The following is a 22,841-nucleotide window of genomic DNA, read 5'->3' as shown; positions in this document are numbered from 1 at the left end:
TGACCTCCTGGCTTTGGTCTCAGCTTGATTTGTACTCCACTTTGTGACTCACATCCTGAAATCTGACCCTTGGTATCGGCCCTGGCCTGGAACCTGACTATGCACTCCTCTGCTACTCCCTGCCTCAGGTTTGTCCCTGCTCTGACCCTTGTCCTGACTGCCTGTGTTGGGTTCCTGACAGGCCTGGCTCAAGCCTCTCTGTTCCTGGCTGCTGGAACAGCTCGTTGGAGTCACAGGTAACTGGTCACAAGTTAGAGAAGTCCCTAGGCTACTCTCTAACTAATGCTGGGATCTAGACAGGGCTCCAGCCAATCTGACAACAGCGGGAACACAAATCATAGAGCCACCATTACCCCCTCTCTATTTCCTGTGTTGAGCATAGATTGGCTGGAACAGAGAATGGAGCCCATAGTGTCCATCAGTAGCTATGCATCCCTTTAGCATTCACTACACTAAACAGAGAGACTGATGGACTATTTTAAACAAACAAAACCCCAATGACGGAAATGTCAAGCTCAAAGCCACCATATGGAAGAAAGTCATCTGACCACAATTTACCTGTTAGACTTCAAAAGTGTCTTGGTCTCCTAAAAAGAAAAGCAAGCTTCTCTTTAATGAAATTAACTACTATATTTCAGCACTGTGTGTTGTGAAAAGGAAACAATTTGGATTCATTTACTGAAATTTACCTTTCAGATGCAGTTAAGCAGAATTAAAAGTTTGTACAAATTGACAGCATTCTGTTTTCCATCACTACATTGTCTTGAAGGAAAGGATAACAGACTAACTGGCTTAAATTCCAGCCCAACTGATAAGGTTCACTATATATAGGCATGATTAGGGTAGTTTATTGCACATTGTCACTCTTCATTCATCACTGGCTTAAAGTTTTTAGGCTGAAATAGCTGTCACTTCGAAAAGAAATGGATGTTTGTAATGTTACTGCATTCGTCTGGGGTTGAACATTCACCAACGGGCTATCAAGGAAATGCCATTCCCGTTTACAGTGGGATTTTATTTCATTTTCAGCCAATGACAGACCTGCAGTTCCATGGCTACATTAGAAACACTTAGTCCTTTCCTTCTTCTCTGACCAAGTCTCCTCCCCGCTCCTTGAAATTTTCTACATTTGCTCCCATTTTTCATTCTGCATGAAGCTGAAGCTTCTACTCATCTTCAATGCGCTCCACAACTCCACCCCATTAACAGCTCTTGCTCAAGGCTCAGCGAGGCTGTTAATCACGGATTTGCCCCTCAGTCTCATTCTGTTCTACCCAGTCCTTCCTTCTCACCATCTCATTTGTCCCTTTCACTTCCTCCAGACTCTCTGCCTTCTTCCAAATGATCTCCGCTCCTGAAATAGTCCTCCATTCACCAACCTCCCCGCCACTTTACCTGTAAGGAACTTCTAAAGACTTTCTATTCTATAAAGCACTCAAATGACAATGTCAACAACGATGGTGTATATATTCTCTACTGTCTTGTAGTATTTTTTGCTTATGGTTTTAGAGTCTAAACCCTTAAGGGCAAGGACCTGGTCTGTTTGTCACTCAAAGGCCTATGGTATAGTGCCATGTACATTTATTTATTCTTTCAATTTATTGCCCCAAACATATAATCAGTAATTAACTATCTATATTAGAAGAGGAAACTAAGTTGACAGTGTCAACAGAAACAGTAAAACTCTCCCCATCCTACTGAAGCTGTGACCCTCTCAGTGCATCCATGCCCCCGCCTCCCCGACACTCACCCCTGTGCCTCCCCCCCGCAATCCCTGCTAAGGTAGCTGAACTGCTCAACATTTTTTCATCAAAAAATGTAGTTTTGTGGAAATCAAAATGTTTCATGCAAAGAAACAAATTTAAAACAAAATGAAGATTTCTGTAAATTTCTATTTACAATTTTCATTTCATTTTTGACAACCAACATTGCCATTAGAGAGGGAAATTTTAATTTTGTTAAAGTTTTTTTTTTGTTTAAAAAAATAATCAAAATTAGCCATGACAAATTTTTGAATGAAATTGTTACATTTGAAATTTTTTTGGTGGAAATAAAATTATATTTTTCAACCCCCACATATGAAATAACTTGGCTTTGTAACAAATCTTGGCTTTGTCAGAGCAGCAGGGGTAGGTGAATTCCAGATCTAGAAACCTTCTACCAGAACACCCTGATGTTATACAAATCTAGAGAATATCAGTTTGTGTGTGACAGCTGGTCCCAGCTCTCAGGATAGAACAAAACGAGAGAGACAATCTCTAAAATAAATAATAATAATGTATGATGTTAAATGATGAATCATCTTTATTAGACTATTTCAGATGGTGGCTACAACCCAGAGCAGACTAGAAATACTGTATGAGTTAAGGCCTTAGTGGAACCATTAATTATGGATTTCCTGGCTTTTATAGGTTGAATTCAGACCTTTGATGTTCCTTTAACATTGTTCTCATTTGTTCATTTCCTTTGTTTCTGTATTGGAAGCTTAAAAAAACACCCTAAGATTTCCATGGACGTGTAGGAGATGGACTTTTAATCCACAGTCCATAAAAGCCCTGCAATTCATGGCTCATAAAGTCCTCTAATCCATGGTCAATAAAGCTTTGGAAAAGAGCATAGTGATTTCATAGTTCAGTGGGGTTCAAACAAGAACCTTTAATCTGGTTTAAATTTGCATGCATGCTCCCCCACTCACACATTTGGCTTTGAAACGCAACTGAAAATATTGAAGTTTGAAGGCTTTGGATGGAAACCTACTGAGTTTTACATGGTTTTCACCTGAAATAAAAATGACACAGGTTCCCCCTCCCGCCCCAACTTATCCCAACTTTGTGCACTTTTTCCTCTTGCCAAGTTTCCAGTGTATAACTGAACCTGATAATAAGGACGCTAGGAAACAGCCATGAACTGGAAGAACATTCTTGGTATACTGGGCCAGAGCCCAAGATGGTGTAAAATCAGCATAGCTCAACTGTGGATCTAGCCCATTTAATTTATCTTCAGTTAAGGAGTTGGCCCCAGAATTATTCTATTGCACCCGTTCAGGGAATAATCATACTGCAGACTCTAATAACGTACACAGTCGTGTGTTCTACTATGGCCAATGGGAATGGAACCATTTAAAAAATAACACCTTGTACAATGCACAGCGCTAGCCCCAACGTGCAGTTGATGCTGATGAAACGAAACTGCCAAAAGCACAATATGCAGCAGCTGTTTTGTAAATTTCAATACCACATCCATTTTATTGGGAAACCAAAGCTTCCCATGAGCCTCTGATTTTGGATTAACAGTTCGTAATTTTTTTTTTTAAACGGAAGTTGCTTTAGAATTGTAACAGCACCAAAAAATAAAAATAATAATAATAAAAAAACCATCTGAAAGCACTAAAGCAGATTTTTTCCCCCTTCTTCATTTTAGGTCTTTGGTCTCCCACCCAACGCCACATATGCCTCCTTAGAAACACTGCCGCAAAGCAAATGTCATGCAAAGTCTTGTTCATCATAGGCTCTGTGAGCCAGAAAACCGACATTTTACCATCTCCTCAGTCTTCATCGAATGGAAAGGAATAAAAGGTTTAGATTCAGATGAGATCCTGTAGGGGTAATAAAAGGCATCGTTGCAACACTAAACTGGGGAACCATCCTTTTCAAAACCATTTTTGGAAGCAATACTTGTTATAAATAACAAAAATGAACAGCCAATTCCATCCAGCTGTTTGAACTCATAGCTACAGAGCATAGCAGGTATCCTGCCCTTTAGCCTGAATTTATAGATACTTCAGGAAATGTGTCTAACACCCATACTCCATCACATCTGAGCCTTTAACACACCCTTTTGTCCCACATGATGTTGAGCTGGGACAGGCGGTCCTATGGAATGCTGGGACACTGGAGGACTTGGTACCCTTCAAATGGAAAACAAAGAGGTTGCCCTCCTCTGGGATAACTCAGATCACAAAGGCCAGGACTGAGTGCATGAGAGCTGGGAACAAAGCAGCTCCATCTGTGGAACAAACTTCCAGATGAGACCAGGAGAATCCAGACTCTGACCATCTTTAAGAGACACTGCAAAACCACCCTCTTCCAAAGAGCCTTTCCACCACAGCACAGGTCACATTCAGAACAGTGACACCCTCACCTGTCCATACACCCACCCAAAATAGAAAATAAAACCTGTATCATCAGTAAATCAACCAATCAAAACATAAAATAGTTTGAAAAAAACTACAAAATACACAAATAAAGAGAAATACCCCAAGTACAGTTTTCACCCCAACACAGGAGAAGTACCAGAGACTTCATGCTATTGCTATCAATTTTAGAGGGAAGGCAGTCAGATATTACTGTGATGGGTACCAGTATATAACCCTAAGGTGGACAGCTATATTGATAGATAAGTAGCCAGTTCCAAATAATGTTTGTTTCATTTCCTTTGGTGTGTTAGCTGGCCTGTATAGACCTGTATTTTAAACCTCATCATGCCAACCTCTCTCTTTTCCTTTCCAGTTTTGATCCAATGTATCTATATCAGCTTAGCCTTCATCCCAACTCCCATATTCCCCCTTCTATGCCTGAAATATATCATCACACATCCCAGCCCCCACTCCTTACCCCCAGAGTCCCCTCATGACTCATGGTTTGTTACATCAGCCAATCAGTGGGGGGTCAACAGTCAAGTCTTGAGACAATGAGGAGGCAAAAGATGCTGGGGTAATAACATTGACTCACCTGTCCTCTATTCGAACCCACAGGTCATTGAACTGCCTTTGGCGATGGTGTTTGTGCTGCTTCTTATGCCATTTCTTCTGACGGCCAAACTCTTCCAGCTGGCTGATGCTATCTGGTAGCAGGAGGTGCGGTGGAAGGCTGTCTTCTTCATCTGACTGAAGAGGCATCGAAGAGGGAGAAGACACTGGTACATGCTCAAAAATACGGACAGCAGATGCAGCTGTTCCTGAGGACCCCCCTGAAGAAGGGCTTGTGTTCTTTGTCCTTGAGCTGCAAAACACATATAAATGTAATATGTGAATGGGTAACCATCCTAACAAAAGCGTGATAGAAAGAACTATACCAGCCACTGTGAAGGTACATGAGGAGGTGAAGGGCTTTTCCTACAGCAGGTTGGGAATTTTTTGATGAAACGTTTTTTCCCCTCAGAAAACACCAATTTATCAAAACAGAAACCTTTCATGGGAAAGTGTCAGTTTCGATAAATTTTTCAACTTGAAGAATTTTTGGAAAGAAGTTTTGAAATCATCTAAGCATTTTGTTTCAATATTTTAGAAAGGAAAAGATTTCTGGCTCAAAACATCTTTTTGGTTAAAAAACTTAAAGGCAATTAGAGTACAAAATTAAATTAAAAAGGTCAAAATCAAAACAAAAGATTTTTAAATGATCTAAATGAAATAGTTCAACTGACCTGAGAACTTTCCCCCCCACCTCCCAGGTTTTCATTTTACAGAAAAAGTCAAGATTTTGACTTTTCATTCCTGTTTGGGACAGGAAAAAAATGGAAATAAAAATTTTTCAAGGGATGGGAAAACCTTTTTCCTCTCAGGTCTAGCTTTTACCTCTATGCAGTGGCCAGGCACAACTGTGGTATTTCCCATGCCTGATGATATAAGATACCTATAATAATAAGCTCTTCAATCTAGCAGAAAAAGGTATAGCGTGATCCAATGACTGGAAGTTGAAGCTAGACATAAGATCATAAGAACGGCCATACTGGGTCAGACCAAAGGTCCATCTAGCCCAGTATCCTGTCTACCGACAGTAGCCAGTGCCAGGTGCCCCAGAGGGAATGAACAGAACAGGTCATCATCCATCAAGGATCCATCCCCTGTTGCCCATTCCCAGCTTCTGGTAAACCAAGGCTAGGGACACCATTCCTGCCCATCCTGGCTAACAGCCATTGATGGACCAGTCCTCTATGAATTTATCTAGTTCTTTTTTGAGCCCTAAATTCAGACTGGAAATAATATGCAAATTTTTAACAGTGAGAGTAATTAACCATTGGAACAACTTACCAAGAGCTATGATGGATTCTCCCTCACTGACAATTTTAAAATCAAGATTGGATGTTTTCCTAGAAGATATGCTCTAGGAATTATTTGGGGGAAGTTCTGTGGCCTGTGGTATTCAGTAGGTCAGACTAGATGATCACAATGGTCCCTTCTGGCCTGGGGATCTATGAATCTTTGAATAATATGACCTAAAGAGGGGAGGGAAGCAACTGGAGTATAACTCCACCTCTTTTTGCACCTTACACACTCTCCCCATGCACTGGTCCTCCTATTGAGGTAGTGAGATTTTGCATCACCTCCTACTGTGGTCTGTGGCTTATACAGCCCAAATGAGTTCTTACTGAGGGAATCACATTATTGTTAACAAGCGGTTACCTTTGTTGAGGTCAAACTGTATATAGGGTGGAAAGATATTTCCCTTCTTTCTTTCTTTCTTTCTTTCTTTCTCTCTTTCTTTCACTTTTAGAAGAAAACGCATTTTGTAGCAAACAATCATTTTCTTGACTGTTACGGTAATTATATTTGGGCAGCCAAATTTGGGCTAGCAATGGGGGAACCTTATTATGTTTGAGCAAGGACTGTAAGCTGGGATGTGGAAGACCCAGGTTCAAGTATTATTAATTATTATCATCCCCATTTTATGCATACAGCATAGAGAGGTTAGGTGACTTGCCCAAGAAGTCTATCCTAGTGCCAGGATTTGAACCCAGCTCAACTGAGTCCCTTCACCACTGCCATCTGAACTACTTCCACCTCTTGCATATGCACACTTTGGCTGGAACTGCTATGAGAAATGTGGGTTGTTGTGTGTGTTTTTATTTTGTGTTTTGCTAGAGTTTCAATCATTCTTATTATTGTATTATACACATATAATGTGTATGTATTGTGACAAAGTTCCTCCTCTATCTTGGTGGGTCCTGCGCTTATTGGCGGATTTTCTTGCCTCAGAGATTCACCAGGTGGGTTAGGGAACAGCCCAGAGACCTTCCCCTCTGGGAGAACCCACAGTCCAGGTCAATTGGGAGGTTGGGGGGAACCCGGGCCCGCCCTCTACTCCATGTTCCAGCCCAGGGCCATGTGGACTGCAGCTGTCTATAGTGCCTCCTGCAACAGCTGCATGACAGCTACAACTCCCTGGGCTACTTCCCCATGGCCTCCTCCAAACACCTTCCTTATTCTCACCACAGGACCTTCCTCCTGGTGTCTGATAACGCTTGTGCTCCTAAGTCCTCGAGCAGCACATCCTCTCACTCTCAGCTCCTTGCGCCTCTTGCTCCCAGCTCCTCACACTCCCACCACAAACTGAAGTGAGCTCCTTTTTAAAACCCAGGTGTCCTGATTAGCCTGCCTTAATTGATTTTAGAAGCTTCTTCTTAATTGGCTCCAGGTGTCCTAATTAGCCTGCCTGCCTTAACTGGTTCTAGCAGGTTCCTGATTACTCTAGTGCAGCCCCTGCTCTGGTCACTCAGGGAACAGAAAACTACTCATCCAGTGACCAGTATACTTGCCCTCTACCAGACTCCTGTACCCCACTGGTCTGGGTCTGTCACGGTATACACAATACAATAGCCTCTCTTTCATGGGAATGCTAAGGTACCCAAAAAAGAGGTACAAAAATAATACAAAACCAAAGGGACACTTTTCCTAACTTAAAGAAAAGTTCACGTTAGATTTGAGATTTGAGTGAAGGTTCAATTGGGGCAAGATCAAATCTTCACCTACTGCAAGAGTGGTCCAAAGGGGTACAGCTAGAAAAAAGTGGCACAAAATGCATAATCAATGTGGCCTGCAAAACTATTCGTATTACATTGAAGCTATGCCTTTTCTGACAGAAACAGTTAAAGCCCGGTTAAAAGTTTTGCCTCCTGAGTGAAACTAGTGAGTGACAAAAAATTCTTAACTTCACTGGTGACAATTTACAGAATGTGCTTCAAAGTGAAACCACATGTTTCATTATGGAACATTTTGTTCTAGTCCAAAAAAGATTCATATCTACTACTATTAGTAGCTAATTTGTTCTTAAATCTATTAAGACAGCACTCAGAACAGTCAAAGTCCCTTTCCACTATCTCACATTGCCCCTAAAAGTTTTTCCAATGTCACTCATCTGGATCCTAACTGCTACTAGGCATTCATCGTTGCTCACAGAAGACTTATTAATAAAGGCACAGTAACTTTTTGCCATTCAACGGCAACCATAACAAGACTCTTCAAAGCTCAATAATGCTTCTACTCCCAACCAAGGGGCTGCTCTCACTAAATTCTCTAGGTTTGTTTTGAATTCTAAAATTCTGATATTTCGTGTCATTTCAAGATTTCAATGAGCCAAATTCTGACACCTTTACTTGCACTGAGTAGCACTTTACTCTGTGGAGTAAAGTATTACTTAGTATAAGGGCATCAGAGCTTGTCCCAATGAGATTCTGCTGCATGACTCATGTTGAGAACATTAGTAACAATATTTTGCACTTCTGTGGGGTCTTTCATTGAAGAATCTCAAAGCTCTTCAAAAATATTTATTAAGTTCCCCAAACTCATAGAAGGTTGTAAGAGATAGATAGGGATCCCTCTACTCGTTGTTAAAGCAAAACTACCCCCAGAAGGGTAGGAGGTAATGTGTCTAACAACATTTCAAATACGAAATGGCAGAACTACTAAATATGGTATGTAACCCACCGCTTAAACCAGCCTCTGTACTGGATGACGGGAGAACAGCTAATATAACTCCAATTTTTAAAAAAAGATTCCAGAGGTGATCCTGGCAATTACAGGATGATAAGCCTAAATTCATTATCAGGCAAACTGGTTTAAACTATAGTAAAGAACAGAATTATCAGACACATAGATGAACACAATATGTTGGGGAAGAGTCAACACAGCTTTTGTAAAGGAAAATCATGCCTCACTAATCTATAAGAATTCTTTGAGGATGTCAATAAGCATGTGGACAAGGGTGATCCAGTTGATTCAGTGTACTTGGACTTTCAGACAGCCTTCATCAAACTCCCTCGTCAAAGGCTCTTAAGCAAAGTAAGCAGTCATGGGATAAGAGGGAAGTTCCTCTCATGGATCAGTAACTGGTTAAAAGATAGGAAACCAAGGGGAGGAAAAAATGGTCAGTCTTCACAATGGAGAAAGGTAAATAGTGGTATCCCCCAAGGATCTGTACTGGGAGTGACCACTGCTGTTTAACATATTCATAAATGATCTGGAAAAAGGGGTGAACAGGAAGCTGACAAAGTTCACAAGAGATACAAAATTGCTCCAAAGCAGACTGAGAAGAGTTACAAAGTTGCTCCAATAAAAGATATGACCGCACCAACCTTTTCTCTCTAATGGGCTAGGGATCAGTCCCTAAATCCTCAATGTGCCACTTTGAGTATTTATGCTCATCTTACTGTGATAGTAACAGGGATAAAATAATAACATACCAGTGTGTCTATATAGTCACCAAGCATAGGAAGCACAGTTATATTAAGAAAATGCCACAGAGATACGTGTGATGCAAAGGGCTAGACAGAGAAGTTGGACTCAAGCAGGGTGAAGGCAGGATGCCAAGAAGTGATGCAAATGTACCCAATGAGGTCTGAGGTTGTCAGATACAGTGGTGAGGGTACGAGCCTAAGATTAGAGAGACCTGGATTCAGTTTCCTGCTGCACCACAGACTTCCTGTGGGATCGTAGTCTCAGGTCCCCATCTGTGAAATGGGGATAATAACACTGCTCTACCTCCCAGGGCTGTTGTGAGGATGAGTACATTAAACGTTGTGAGGAGCCATGCAACTAAGCACCTAAGAGAGAGAGCATATGCATATACATTAAAACTGAGCTTTGCCCCATTGCTGAGTTAAATGACATTTTTGTGGAACTTTTCTATTGATGGTTATTTCCACATCTCCCAAAATACTTCCAGTATTCTGAACAATCTGCAAAAAGGTCACCACAATAACCTCTTAATGCGACACCTGGCCAGTACACACCAAACAAACTACCATATAGGCTCATTTCTATAAGAAGAAGATTTGGAAGTGCAGCTCATGCATGGGGAAATGCAGGAGATCAAACTAGATGATCACAATGGTCCCTTTTCACCTTGGAATCTATGAATGGTTTCTTGAAGGTGCACTGAGACATCAGAAGCCTGCATTTCTAGATTTTGTCACCTTTTCCCTTATGTCAAGAGCTCATAATGTTCTGAATTCCTAGATGATTGGAGCTGGTAGAGAGGAAACTTTGTAGGCTGAAATTCTGGAAACCCTTTTCAGAGAGTTGGATGACCTATCCCTGTTAAAATTAATGGGGCAACCAAATCCCTTTGGTAGCTTTGAAACTCTCAATCGTAATTCCTTCCACCACTGTTACACAACCCATGGGTTGTAAACTCGATATTTTGGAACATTCTTCAGCAAGAGGATAAATAAATAGTGGCGCAATTACAAAATTTTGTAACCTAAAGAGGGTCATAAACCTAACCACTCTCATTTTTAGTGTCTGGTGTATTGGGACCAGCTGAGTTGTGAGAGCTGTATATTACATTTGGTTGATATTTGTTCCATTACTTTTGTATCAGTAATCATCTCACAAAGACCTAGTAGATCAGTGTCTGCTTTGCACAGTTAGATCTGTGACATATGCCCCTTCAAATACCACTGGAAAATGGCCCCCAGGAATGACAATGCTAGAAAATAAAATACTGTGAATCTGAGGTGGAAATATATCTCTAGGAAAAATGGCCATAAACTCAATTATTTGTCATAGCTCTCACTTAGAAATGGAAATATAATCAGGAGACCATTCAAGCAAAAAAAAAAATCCCTAAAAATTGGACACAACAACAATAACAAAAAGCTAGTTCAGCAAGTTTTAATAGCATAAGAGTGAACATATTTTGAAATTGATTTAATAAATTCTAGAGATCATGTTTTTTCCTCCAAAATCTGGTTATTATCCCAAACATATTTAACCAGAAATGTAAACAAAAAATATAGTCTAACAGAATATGAAAAATTAATCCTACTATATTATATGAACATTTGTAAGCTATTTTGTCAAACCATGGTAACCCTCATGTCAATCAATGGGAGTTTTCCTGCTGATTTCAATAGGCTTTGGCTCTACATGAAGGGTTTGTACATTTCTTTATTTTCTGATTTTACAAACAATTTATTTTTAAAAAGAACTGGGCTGCATTTAGATTACAAGTGGAGTGAGTCTGCCATTAGATTCACTGACTGTTGGACTGGTTCTTTTCCTATTACTCTGGTTTCTCTCCATTCTTAGCTTCGTTCACTAGCATTAGCGGAGCCATGTCTGTAGTAGGTAACCCCACTTGTAGATTTTTTTTTCTTTCTTTCGTCATTATTAACCAGGCAATTTGTCAAGGTTATTTTTAGAGACAGGGACAAAAACAAGAATAAGTTTTGATTTTCTGAGACCGTGAGGTATTTTCCCTAAGAACCGTCAGAAAATTCCACACCTACACACAAACGCTCCACACATGTCTCATGGGATTTCCATGAGAATCTTGACACACCTCCAGGTTTGAAGGGCTCACCTTTCCCAAACCTGCCTCTCCCTGTGGGATGATCTGCAGGAAATTCTGAACATTGAAACTCATGGATCTTCTTGGACCATGGATGAGTTTTCCACACCAAGAGCATGACCTGACCGTACACAATGATTCTGTAACCCAAGGCCTGAGGAATCATGAAATCAAGGTGACAGAAGGTGGAAGCCTATGATTACATTCTCTTTGAAGTTTAGCTCCTAGGATATAAGAAACATTGATTCTTCTGGGAAGAATTAGTTTTTTTAGTTCTGTAAAACTCTTGGTCCAGACAAAGACAGAGGTCCCAGTGCCACATTTTGCTCCTGGTAGCTTTACTGCTCTCAATTTTGTACAAGGGTTGATCAAAAATTGCCATGCTGATGTTTCAGGTTGAGATTAATCTGCTTCATTGCTGTGCTGCAGTTCTTGCTCCTATTCTCTGGGCTCCTAATCTGCTTCATTGCCGCAGTTCTTGCTCCTATTCTCTGGGCTCTTTGCCTTTGAGTTTTAAATCATCATCAGGCCGTACTAAACACCTAGTGCAGCTGTAGACAGAAAAGTGGGTCTGTAAAAGTAACATCCTGGCGTTCCATATATAACCTCTCTCAATCGTTCCAGATCTAATTTGTTTGCTTTGCTTCTTTTCTAACTGCTGGTGCTACAAACTCAACCCGAGGCCTGAAAATCCAGTTAGGTTCTTTCTGCCTGCCACATTGCCACCACTGGAAAAGATTCTGCCGTTAGAAATTAGATGACAGGTGTGTTGAGGAAACATCAGGGTGGAGTAGACTACCACTCACTTTCCCAGTGTTGCTTTGGATTCCTCAGGGTTAACAGTAATAGAAACCGCAGGTGAAATCCTAGCCCTGTTAAAGACAATGGCAAAACCTCAATTGATTTCAATGGAGCCAGGTTTTTTGTCCTGGTTTTGCGCGTAAGTGAGAAAATATGACTCAGAGACGCAGACAGCAAAATTCACCCCAGCCTATGTCAGTGCAATTGCAATTAATTTATGAAAGGAAGCAGGTATGTTCAGCACTTTTACACATTGTTCTGGACATAAACACACTTTAAGCTTCAATACAACCAAAACCCAAGACCAGTTTTCCCTTATTTTACTGAAGTATTTATATTCCCTAAGATGCACAGAGAACCTTTTAAAACACATCTTGCCAATTTGCTATATGCATCTCTTCTTTTTAGTTTGGGTGAAGGAAACTCCTGACTTGCAAAGCTGCCATATTCTCCCTTGTCCTTCCAAGTCTAGTGATTTTCCTCTCAGTTTCTTTATTTTATAGATTAACCGACAAGATGAAAGATTTCATTTCCTCAGTAGAGAAGCTGTGGTAAAAGCAAGGAATGTGTGATGTGGCAGCTTCGTCTCTGTGCCATCATTCAATTGCTATGCACAGTGTGCAGCCAAATTCTAGCTAATATCATTTTATTGTATCTGGATTCTCATAAATTCCAGTTGGGGAGTGTTTGTCAAGTCAAGAATTCTTTGCTCACTTACACATGTCCTTCATCTTCTGCCCGCATGCCACAGAGGCATCGGGATTTTCCCAATTTTTCCTCCTGCTGTGCTCTGGGTTCACCATAAAGATTCTGCGATTAAAAATTAGCTGACAACTGTGTTAAAGTAGCATCAGGCCAAGTAGATGGGCACAAGAATGTCAAATCAAAACATTCTGAGATTGTTGGATTCCCGCCCCCCGCCACTTTGGCAAAACCAACATGAACTTGTGAAATGCTCAAATTGCATTTTTTGCTGAAAAAAGTTTTGGTCACAAAATTTTCCCCCGCCGCTAGTTGTGGTGTAAATGAGAATAAGGCCTACACAGTATTTAGTGATTTCTTAGGACTTCTGTGCTCCTAGGCCTGAATTCTCACATAAGGCCCCTGTACACTGCTCTGGAAGTTGTTATTGAAATACACACCCCTCTTAAGGCCCTCTTACACTGCCAGAGCTGCATTCTCCGTGAGTGACTCCGGGGCTGGAGCACCCATGGAAAAAAAATAGTGGGTGCTCAGCACCCACCAGCCACCCGCCGATCAGCTGCTTGGCAGGCCCAGCCAATCAGCTGTTCAGCGGGCTCCACCTAACAGCTGTTTGGTGGCAGGCAGGAGGTGCTGGGGGGAAAGGGCGGGGCCTGGGCAGGAAGAGGTGGAGCAAGGGTGGGGCCCTGGGGGAAGAGGCGGAGAGGGGGGTTTTGGGTCAGAGCGAGGGTGGAGCACCCACCCTGAAAAAGGAAGGTCAGCGCCTGTGCAGGACTGTGGCCTTAGTGCAAATGAAGATCTGGCTCCGAGTATAATTTTGAAGTTTAGTGGAGACTGTACATGTCAGATACTACTGCCTCAGGATATCAGCTCTGTGTGATGTGTGATGGAGGTGTTGGAGCCACATGGTCGTCCTGCTTTTCCAATGTCCTGCTACCACCCCCGAAACCTTGCTGAGAACAAGAGGCCATACCAGAGCATGCAAAGGGGGTGCGGAACCCCATCTCAGGCTCTCCAAATCCTACCCCCAGCATCCAGGCAGGACAAGCACACCACTTCGATTGTTACAGATGTCCTGGAGTTTTTCACCTGTGACACTTTGACAGAAAACACAAGTTTCCACAACATCAAGATTTTCTGCTGGAAAATTTCAACTTTGCCAAATTGTTTTGATTTTCTGTGGGGGAAACCAAAATGAAATATTTCTCCAATTTGACCTGAATTGAAATATTTTGGTTTCTTGAACTGACCTGAAATGTTTGGTTCAAAATTAAACTGCATCTCCCTGTAGTGTTGTATTGCCTCATGGGAGTTGTAGTTCAAAGGTCTCATGCCCCCATTCTCTTCTATGGGCTGGGCTCCCTGGCTAGAGAACATTGACGATGCAAGGAAGTTTCTCTGAGTGGTGTGATGGATCATGGTAGTCACATGATTGCATGTGCATCATGGGAGATATAATCTGGCCAGGGAGCCCAGTCCATAGTGAGAGCTTGGCAGCATCAGAGCCAAACTACAGCTCCCATAAGGCAACACACCACCATAGGGGGAAACAGTTCAAAGTTGAGCTGACAAACTGAAGTAATTCATAATTTCTGAAATTTTTTCAGAACATTTTATTTCATGAACAATGCTGATATTCCAGATTTTTGTCCTGATTTGATACACAAACAAATGCTGAAATATGAGAATTTTCCATGAGATGGAAATCTATTTCACTCAGAGCTCTCTGTGAACATGGAGGATTGGAGAACGTTGTTGTTTAAAGTTGAAGATTCTATTTTTACATTTTATTAAACAAGAACAATCCTCTCAAACTTTATTCTACCCATTTTGCTCTGTTATGGCTTGACAAAAATTAGTAGCCACAGAGAATATACAACTTCTTTCCTTTTAACATGAGTTTTTAATACTCACATGTATTACTTTAATAAAGAAGAATGCAATCACTACTTCCTCTCCCTATGAGCTCTCAGAGCACTAACTTTCAGTGTTAGTGTGGATGATGTCATATTAGATAGCAGAATTTTTCTGATGCTGGACAATACCATTCATGGCACATAGATCTCTGTGTTTTATAAGTCATATAACTCACACTTACAATGGCCCAATCTGCCAAAGTGAGGTCCCCCAGATCCAAAGTTATTGTTTTGGATTGCGAGTTTGGTTCTGTTTCATCTCTAATTTCATGGCGTTTTGATAGTAGGTTAGGCATTTCTGAGGAACTAGAAATGGTGACCAAAGTGCCATTATTTTGTTTTAATTATTATGATCTTGAAACTTAGAGAACTGAGAGCGGGACAAATATTCAACTAACCCTTTTTTCTCCCTAAGTGCTAAGGACAATCTAAAAATACTAAGCAAGATTCTCCTCTCTTTCGCTCCGATTTTATACCAATATAACTCCACTGACTTCCCTGCACTGTGCACTGTACTGCAAGTACGTAGGGGTAACCAGGCTACCTTTGGAAAGTCAGTGGTATGTAAGGCAGGTTTGGGACTCAGCTATCTGCCTTTTCCAGCTATCTGCCTTCTACATGCTGAGCAGAGGAAGCCCATTTCTCCAAACTACCACTGTGTGTGTTCGTGGACCCACGACCATCTCTAGGTCTGTTGCCCAGTTTCCTCATTTGTGAGATGTTTGCTTTAATACTCTTGAGAAACATCTGCATGAGCATAAATTTACCTTCCCATCTGAAAAAGAAACTCCAGATTTGGGCCCTGATTTGGCAAGGTACTTCTGAAGCCTGTGACTAATTTGAAGCACATGAGTAATCCCATTGACTTCATGTTTAGGTTGAGGGCAGATAATTCCACATCTGCGTACAGTGGCCAGATGTTTCTGGCACTTGCCACTGTTGGAGACAAGACACTAGATCAGTGATACTCAGATTGCGGTCGATGAGCCACAAGCGACTCTTTAATGTGTCTCCTTTGCAGCACATGATATTAAAAAGCTGTCGATTTAATTATTAACCAGTCTAAGTTATTAACCAGTCAGTACTATATTATTAACCAATTGTAATAATACTTGGTCAGTCATTTTGCTGTGAGATTAATATATACCTAAATATTTCCCCTGTTATACTGTTTAATTCACACTCCTGAGGCTCTTTTGGGTAATGTTGATCGCTAATTTGGCTCCTGAACCACCGAGGTCTGAATATCGCTGCACTAGATGGATCACAGATCTGATCCAATGTAGCAATTTCTGTGTTAAGTACCTTGCTGAAGTACCAGGTCTTTAAACTCATGGGATGAAAGATGAGCCGCTTTCAACTCTGGAAGAAGAGAGACAGGGACCACTAAGATTATGTAGCAGGCAGCAGGGTGGAATCAGATACCTGTCAGAAGACCCTGACATCTGAGTTATGCTAAATCCACTTTTCCAGCCCATAGCGGAAAAGACTTACACAGTGAAACATCCTATCTGCTGAGCTAAGATTAGGGATTAAGTGAATCCCTCCAGAAATGTTGCTGAAGCCCATCTACATCTTTTTATCGCTGGACCTGAGAGGCTCAGAAAAGAACAAGACAGTTCTCAAAAATCCTAGACAAGTGTAAGAAGATGACACTTCAAACTGTCTGCAGGCAACTCTACTTCAGAACTCATTCTTGAAACACGGGATCACAGTGCGCTGCCTAGCAGCACGTTGTCTAAGCCAGCGGCTGTCAAACTTCATTCGTTCACCCATCACCATCTTAAAAAATTGTCGCGAGGTGAATGGATGGAACATTCAAGCTCATGTACCAACAGTGGTGCATGTACCACCGTTTTGGAACCCCTGATATAAACTCCCTTTTCCTTAAAGTCCAAGGCTATTTTATCATACCTAAAGCTTACTGACTTTAAATACGATATCCATCACAGGCTCCCTTTCTGTGTTAACACAAACTCGCTAAATTGCACAGTGCAGTCACACAACACACAAACATCTTTCTGAATGAAAAAGATCCATTCTTCATTAAAATTCCTGGAAGAGAAAGCAGATTCATGTCTGCCAAGTCCTTGAGAAAAAAAATACTGGCTTTATTCTCCTCTTTAATTAGAAATACAAATCTACCTGAATAGAGCTTAATACACAAGTTGAGTGGCTGGCAAACATTTTAGGTCATGGTCAGAGCTATCGGCAATGGAAGACTAATTTTTAGTGATTGTGATTAAATCAGATTTTATAACCTTGCTGTGAAGCGGAGGCTCCCAAACTGGGGGGGGGGGGGGGGGTGTTGCCATCCCAAATGGGGTCGTACTATGAGCAGATGGGGTTGAGGCCATCCCTTGTGAATGGAGGATGCCATTTTGCTCTCACATGTACTGTGCCTGTGAGGTCACAATGCATGGAGGATGCCATTTTGCTCTACAAAATGGCATCCTCCACAGAGCATGACCTTGCATGCACTGTACATATAAGGTCACACTGTGGAGAGGGTGCCATTTTGTAGAGCAAAATGGTGCCCTCCATGCAGCATGACGTTGCACACACAGTGCGGATGAGGTCACGCTGTGTGGAGGATGCGATTTTGCCCTTTGCTGTCTGGTGTCCTGGCAGGAAATACTTCATTAAAATTGGATAGTGCCAGCAAAAAAATTGGGAACCCCTTCTGTAAAGTTATGTGGTGTCCCCATGTGCCCCTTTGCAACCTGATTTGGTCCTCCATTAATTTCCCACCATTGGGATAGTAATGGGTTTGCTTTAACAGCCCGGGACAAGGAGGAGCTAACTCACACTAACAAAATAGCATGTCCCCTTCTAATAAGGTTTCAGGACAGAAGCAATTACAATAAGCAGTTAATTGGGATCCTGGTGCAGAATTCCCAAACTTCAGCTTCACAAAACAAAGTCTCAAAATCAGGTTACGCTGGTCTCCTGGAGCCTGAGAGAAAAAATACCACCCTCTGCGGCCTTCACAGCTTCTACGCCCCTCTCCTCCTACTCAGCTACCTGTTTCTGTTTAAATAGCCCAGTCCCAGTGCAGGGAAGGTCTTCCTTGATTACCCCCAGGCTGCCAGCCACAGCCTGGCCCTTAAAGGGGTAGTATGCTGCTTCACACTTGCTTACAACATACACCATTAAACGAGTTCAGGTAACACGGCCCTGATCTTGCTTCCATTGATGTCAATGGCAAAGCTCCATATTGACCATGATTGGTACAAGATAGCACTCTATGATGGTGTTTTTGACTGAGGGCCTGATGCTGTAAGTTCCTAAAGTGCCTTTCAGGAGCTCTCTCAACTCCCAATGACTTCAGTGACCCGACTGAGAGTTGAGAATGCTCAGCACCTTGCCAGAGGAACTCAGAGCCTAAAAGGATCAGTCCCTTACACATGCTGTTTGGCTTTTCACCAGAAGCAGGTCAGACGCATTCAAGAAGTGGGTATGTTGGAGACACCTGAGGTGCTGGCTAACACCAGTACCCGTGGCTTAGTGTCACACCATATATCAGCAAATCACAGGGCTCTGCTTCACTTATTTGCAAGCAAAAAATGCTTTTCCTTGTCACTGGCACTGATCCTCTTCTCACTCCCACCAGTTTTACATCCACATAACTCCTGCCAAGGGGAACCAAGAACAGCTCAGAGCCAGGTGAAGGGAGGCGGTGCAAAGGTGGCTCTAAGCCAATCCCCTGATTCTAGGACCGGCTGAGCATCAGGCTGACCACCACAGAGCTGCTGTAACTTGCACTGGCCAGCAACAGCAGCCAGGGATCACTGGAGGTTTTTCGCCGTCCTCTGCAACGTGGGGCACGGGTCACTTGCTGGAGGATTCTCTGCACCTTGAAGTCTTTAAACCACGATTTGAGGACTTCAATAGCTCAGACATGGGTTAGGGGTTTGATACAGGAGTGGGTGGGTGAGATTCTGTGGCCTGCGTTGTTCAGGAGGTCAGACTAGATGATCATAATGATCCCTTCTGACCTTAAAGTTTATGAGTCCCATCCTATTTCCCCTACTCACACCCTCAGCTTCAGAGTGCTGGGTGGAGGAGGACGGTTGGAGCCACTATGGTGGCTGCGTCATGAGATAATATTCCTGTACTGGGTGGGCCTGCCATGGCTGGCCATGGGAAAGCTTTGTGTTGGTAAGGCAATGCAAAGCTACCAAGATTCAGGGGAGTATCAGGAGCATTCACTGATGCCACTCTGGATTAGGGTGACCAGATGTCCTGTTTTATAGGGACAGTCCCGATCTTTGGAGCTTTTTCTTATATTGGTGCCTATTACCCCCCACTCCATCCCAGTTTTTCATACTTGCTATCTGACAGGTTTCAGTGGTAGCCGTGTTAGTCTGTAACAGCAAAAACAAACAAACAAACAAAAAAAAAAACGAGGAGTCCTTGTGGCACTTTAGAGACTAACAAATTTATTTGGGCATAAGCTGAAGTGGGTTCTAGCCCCCGAAAGCTTAGGCCCAAATAAATTTGTTAGTCTCTAAGGTGCCACAAGGGTTCCTCATTTTTTTTTACTTGCTATCTGGTCATCCTACTCTGGGTTCACACCAGCACCATCCAGGGACCTGTGTGCACTCTGAAGCTTGAATTCGCTGAGGAAAAAAATGTAATCAGACAGGAGATGAGAGGGGATGGTGGAATCTTCACCGACGCTGTTTGACGAGAACGAAAGATACCCAGCTCGTGACGTGCTTTTGAACAAAAACAACATCTCATTATCTTGGCTCGGAGAGGCAAGCAAGCGAGTTCAGCTTTCTTCCTGTGAGGAAAACCCCCCTACCGCAATAAACGAAACATCGGACAAATGAAAACCACTTGTGGTGTCGTTCCCTGGAGCCGATGATGTCAGTTTGGAAGCATCCTCCTTGTAGTGCGTGTATTTTTTAGCAGATGTTTGTTTGGTTGAAAATGCTTTATCCAAGTGCCAGTTATCTGAGCAGGTGTCTTGGCATCTCGTTCATGGCACCACTTAGCTGCTGAAAAGCCACGTAACGGCACTCCCAACAAGTCTAAAGAACTCCATGGTCTAGCACTGAAAGTATGACTGGCACTTGGCTTAGTTTCTAGCAGTCACACTGCTGAGCTATCGGACTGTAGTAGAATGCCAGGACAGTTTGGAAGCCTCCTAGTTCAGATTTCTCTTCCAACAGTGCACGGCCTTGCCTCTGCTAATCTGTTTATGTAACACCGAAAACGTTTGTTTGGTGATGAAGGGCTTTTCACGTGAAATTTTCTCTCTGATTTCCAGTCAGACTTCTATATTTCACAGGGTTTTCTTAAAGTAAATTGTAGCAATAAACTGGCGTCACTGTCCCTGTTGGACAGAATTAACTCAGTGTCCCAGGCCCTATACTGTTACCCGATGAGGGAGATTCTCTTGTAGCTCAAGTGATTGTAGCATGGAGGATCTGAATTCAATATTTACCACTGTAACCCACTGTTCAATGTTGGCTACGCTTTCTCAATCCATGCAGGATATGATTCAGCAACATCTGTCAGCTTAGGGACTTAGGTTTTTTAAGGCATTTAAAGGCAATTCCACAGTGCTTGTGGAAGTGTGCTTCGTATATCAACTGCCATCTTCCTAAGCAGCTGGTATGTTTGATAGGCAACACTGAGAAGTCAAACAAGACAGCAGCCAGAAATCTCTGACCTTTGCTAGAAGGGCTTCCTTATATGAATCATGGAAACTAACTTAAGAGTCTTGTTTTTGAAAAACTTGCCCTTACTGGATTTCTTTCCACACAACTTAACTTCCACACCCAGGAGATTTTCAAGATACTTAGAGATTTAAGAGCCCAAGTCTCACTGAAAGGCAATGGGACTTGTGCTCTTAAATCTTTTAGGTGCTTTTGAAAATTCTCCTCCAGAAAAAGCTTTTGCAAACCTGTAAATGAATCCACTCTCCACTAGGTGTCCCCTTGAGGCCAGACATGGCATAGCACAGGGGTCGGCAACCTTTCAGAAGCGGTGTGCCGAGTCTTCATTTATTCACTCTAATTTAAGGTTTCACGTGCCAGTAATACATTTGAACGTTTTTAGAAGGTCACTTTCTATAAGTCTATAATACATAACTAAACTATTGATGTATGTAAAGTAAATAAGGTTTTTGAAATGTTTAAGAAGCTTCATTGAAAATTAAATTAAAATGCAGAGCCCCCCGGACCGGTGGCCAAGACCCGTGCAGTGTGAGTGCCACTGAAAATCAGCCTGTGTGCCGCCTTCGGCACACGTGCCATAGGTTGCCTACCCCTGGCATAGCAGATCGCTTGCTTCCCTGTCAATGGTTGCTCTGGTTTCTCTTTCAGTGACTCGGCCCTCTGGCCAGGTTACCATTTTAAGTCCACCCCTTCTTGGGTCAGAACTGTCCAAATTGAAAGTCCCCAAATGACCCTAATGCAGACAAAATCCTTCCACCACCTCTGGGGTTATTCCTCAGCTTGCCTTCAGGGCTTAGCCTGGGGTCCCCCGGGTGGGCTTGATAAGCTTTGCAGTGGGCTTGTATACCCCCTTCCTTGGGGCCAGTGGGGGAACGGAACCCAGTCCCACTCTGGGTTCTGGCCCAGGGCCCTGAACTCAACAGTTAGCTCTACTCCTTTAGCGGTCTTGCAGTTTTCCCTTCCGGCCCAGCCTCTTATGTTCCCCTCTGGGTCCCTCTCTGTCTCTTCCCTGCTTAATCAAGGTCTCTCCCAGAACTTTCCCCTACCTCCTCTGAGTGTCCTCCCTGGCACTTACTCCAGCTGGGCATTGTCACCACTTAAGCCCGGCCTTCCCTCTTTCTACAGCAGCCACCTTCTGCTCTTTATGGGACATTAGACTCATAGGCTTTAAGGCCAGAAGGGACCATTGTGATCATCTAGTCCAGAGGTGGGCAAACTACAGCCTGCGGGCCCCATCCAGCCCACGGGACCCTCCTGCCCGGCCCCTGAGCTCCTGGCCCGGGAGGCTAGCCCCCAGCCCCCCCCTTCTATTCCCCCTGCCCCACAGCCTCAGCTTGCCCCGCCGCAGGCGCAATGCTCTGGGTGGTGGGGCTGTGAGCTCCTGGGGCAGCGCAGCTGCAGAGCCGGCCTGACCCGGTGCTCTGTGCTGTGTGGTGGCGGTGCCGGCGGCGTGGCCCGGCTGTAGTGACGCCAGCCACCAGTGCTCCAGGCAGTGCGGTAAGGGGGCAGGGAGCAGGGGAGTTGGATACAGGGCAGGGGAGTTTGGGGTGGTGGTCAGGGGGCAGGGGTGTGGATGGGGTCGGGGCAATCGGAAGGGGAACAGGGGTCCTGGGGGGGGCAGTCAAGAAGGAGGAGGGGTTGGATGGGGCAGCAGGGGGCAGTCAGGGGCAGGGGTTCTGGGGGCAGTCAGGGGACAGGGAGGAAGGATGGTTGGATGGGACGGGGGTCTCTGGAGGGCTGTCAGGAATGAGAGGAGGGGTTGGATTGGGCAGCGGGGAGCAGTCAGGGGTGAGGGGTCCAGGGGCAGTCAGGGGACTGGGAGGGGTGTGTGTGGATGGGGCAGGGGTCCCGGGGGGGCCATCAGGGAATGGGGGGGTTGGATGGGGCAGGGGTCCCGGGGGGGCGGCGGATAGAAGGTGGGGGCCGGGCCACGACCCCCTCCCCTAACCGGCCCTCCATACGATTTCCAAAACCTGATGCGTCCCTCAGGCCAAAAAGTTTGCCTGCCCTGATCTAGTCTGACCTCCTGCACATCGCAGGCCACAGAACTTCACCCATCCACTCCTGTAATAGACCCGTAACCTCTGCTGAGTTACTGACGTCCTCAACTCATGATTTAAGGACTTCAAGTTACAAAGAATCCAGCACTTACTCTAATGTAAACC

The 22,841-nt window shown here is 43.5% G+C and overlaps 1 protein-coding gene across 3 annotated transcripts in view; it reads right to left on the bottom strand.

Moving 5' to 3' along the window:
- The window catches only part of TRABD2B (TraB domain containing 2B), a 399,542-nt gene that overhangs the window by 22,448 nt on the left and 354,253 nt on the right, over positions 1–22,841 (bottom strand). For all 3 annotated transcript variants that reach the window (XM_054037760.1, XM_054037762.1, XM_054037761.1), the window contains one exon: positions 4,731–5,000. In XM_054037760.1, coding sequence (XP_053893735.1) covers positions 4,731–5,000 — 270 coding nt within the window. The remainder of the gene's footprint in view (positions 1–4,730; positions 5,001–22,841) is intronic.

This window comes from Malaclemys terrapin, chromosome 8, assembly GCF_027887155.1.
Source record: "Malaclemys terrapin pileata isolate rMalTer1 chromosome 8, rMalTer1.hap1, whole genome shotgun sequence".
In the NCBI taxonomy this organism is placed as follows: Eukaryota; Metazoa; Chordata; order Testudines; family Emydidae; genus Malaclemys; species Malaclemys terrapin.
Note: the sequence above shows the minus strand (reverse complement) of the source record. Positions and strands in the feature narration are given on the sequence as shown.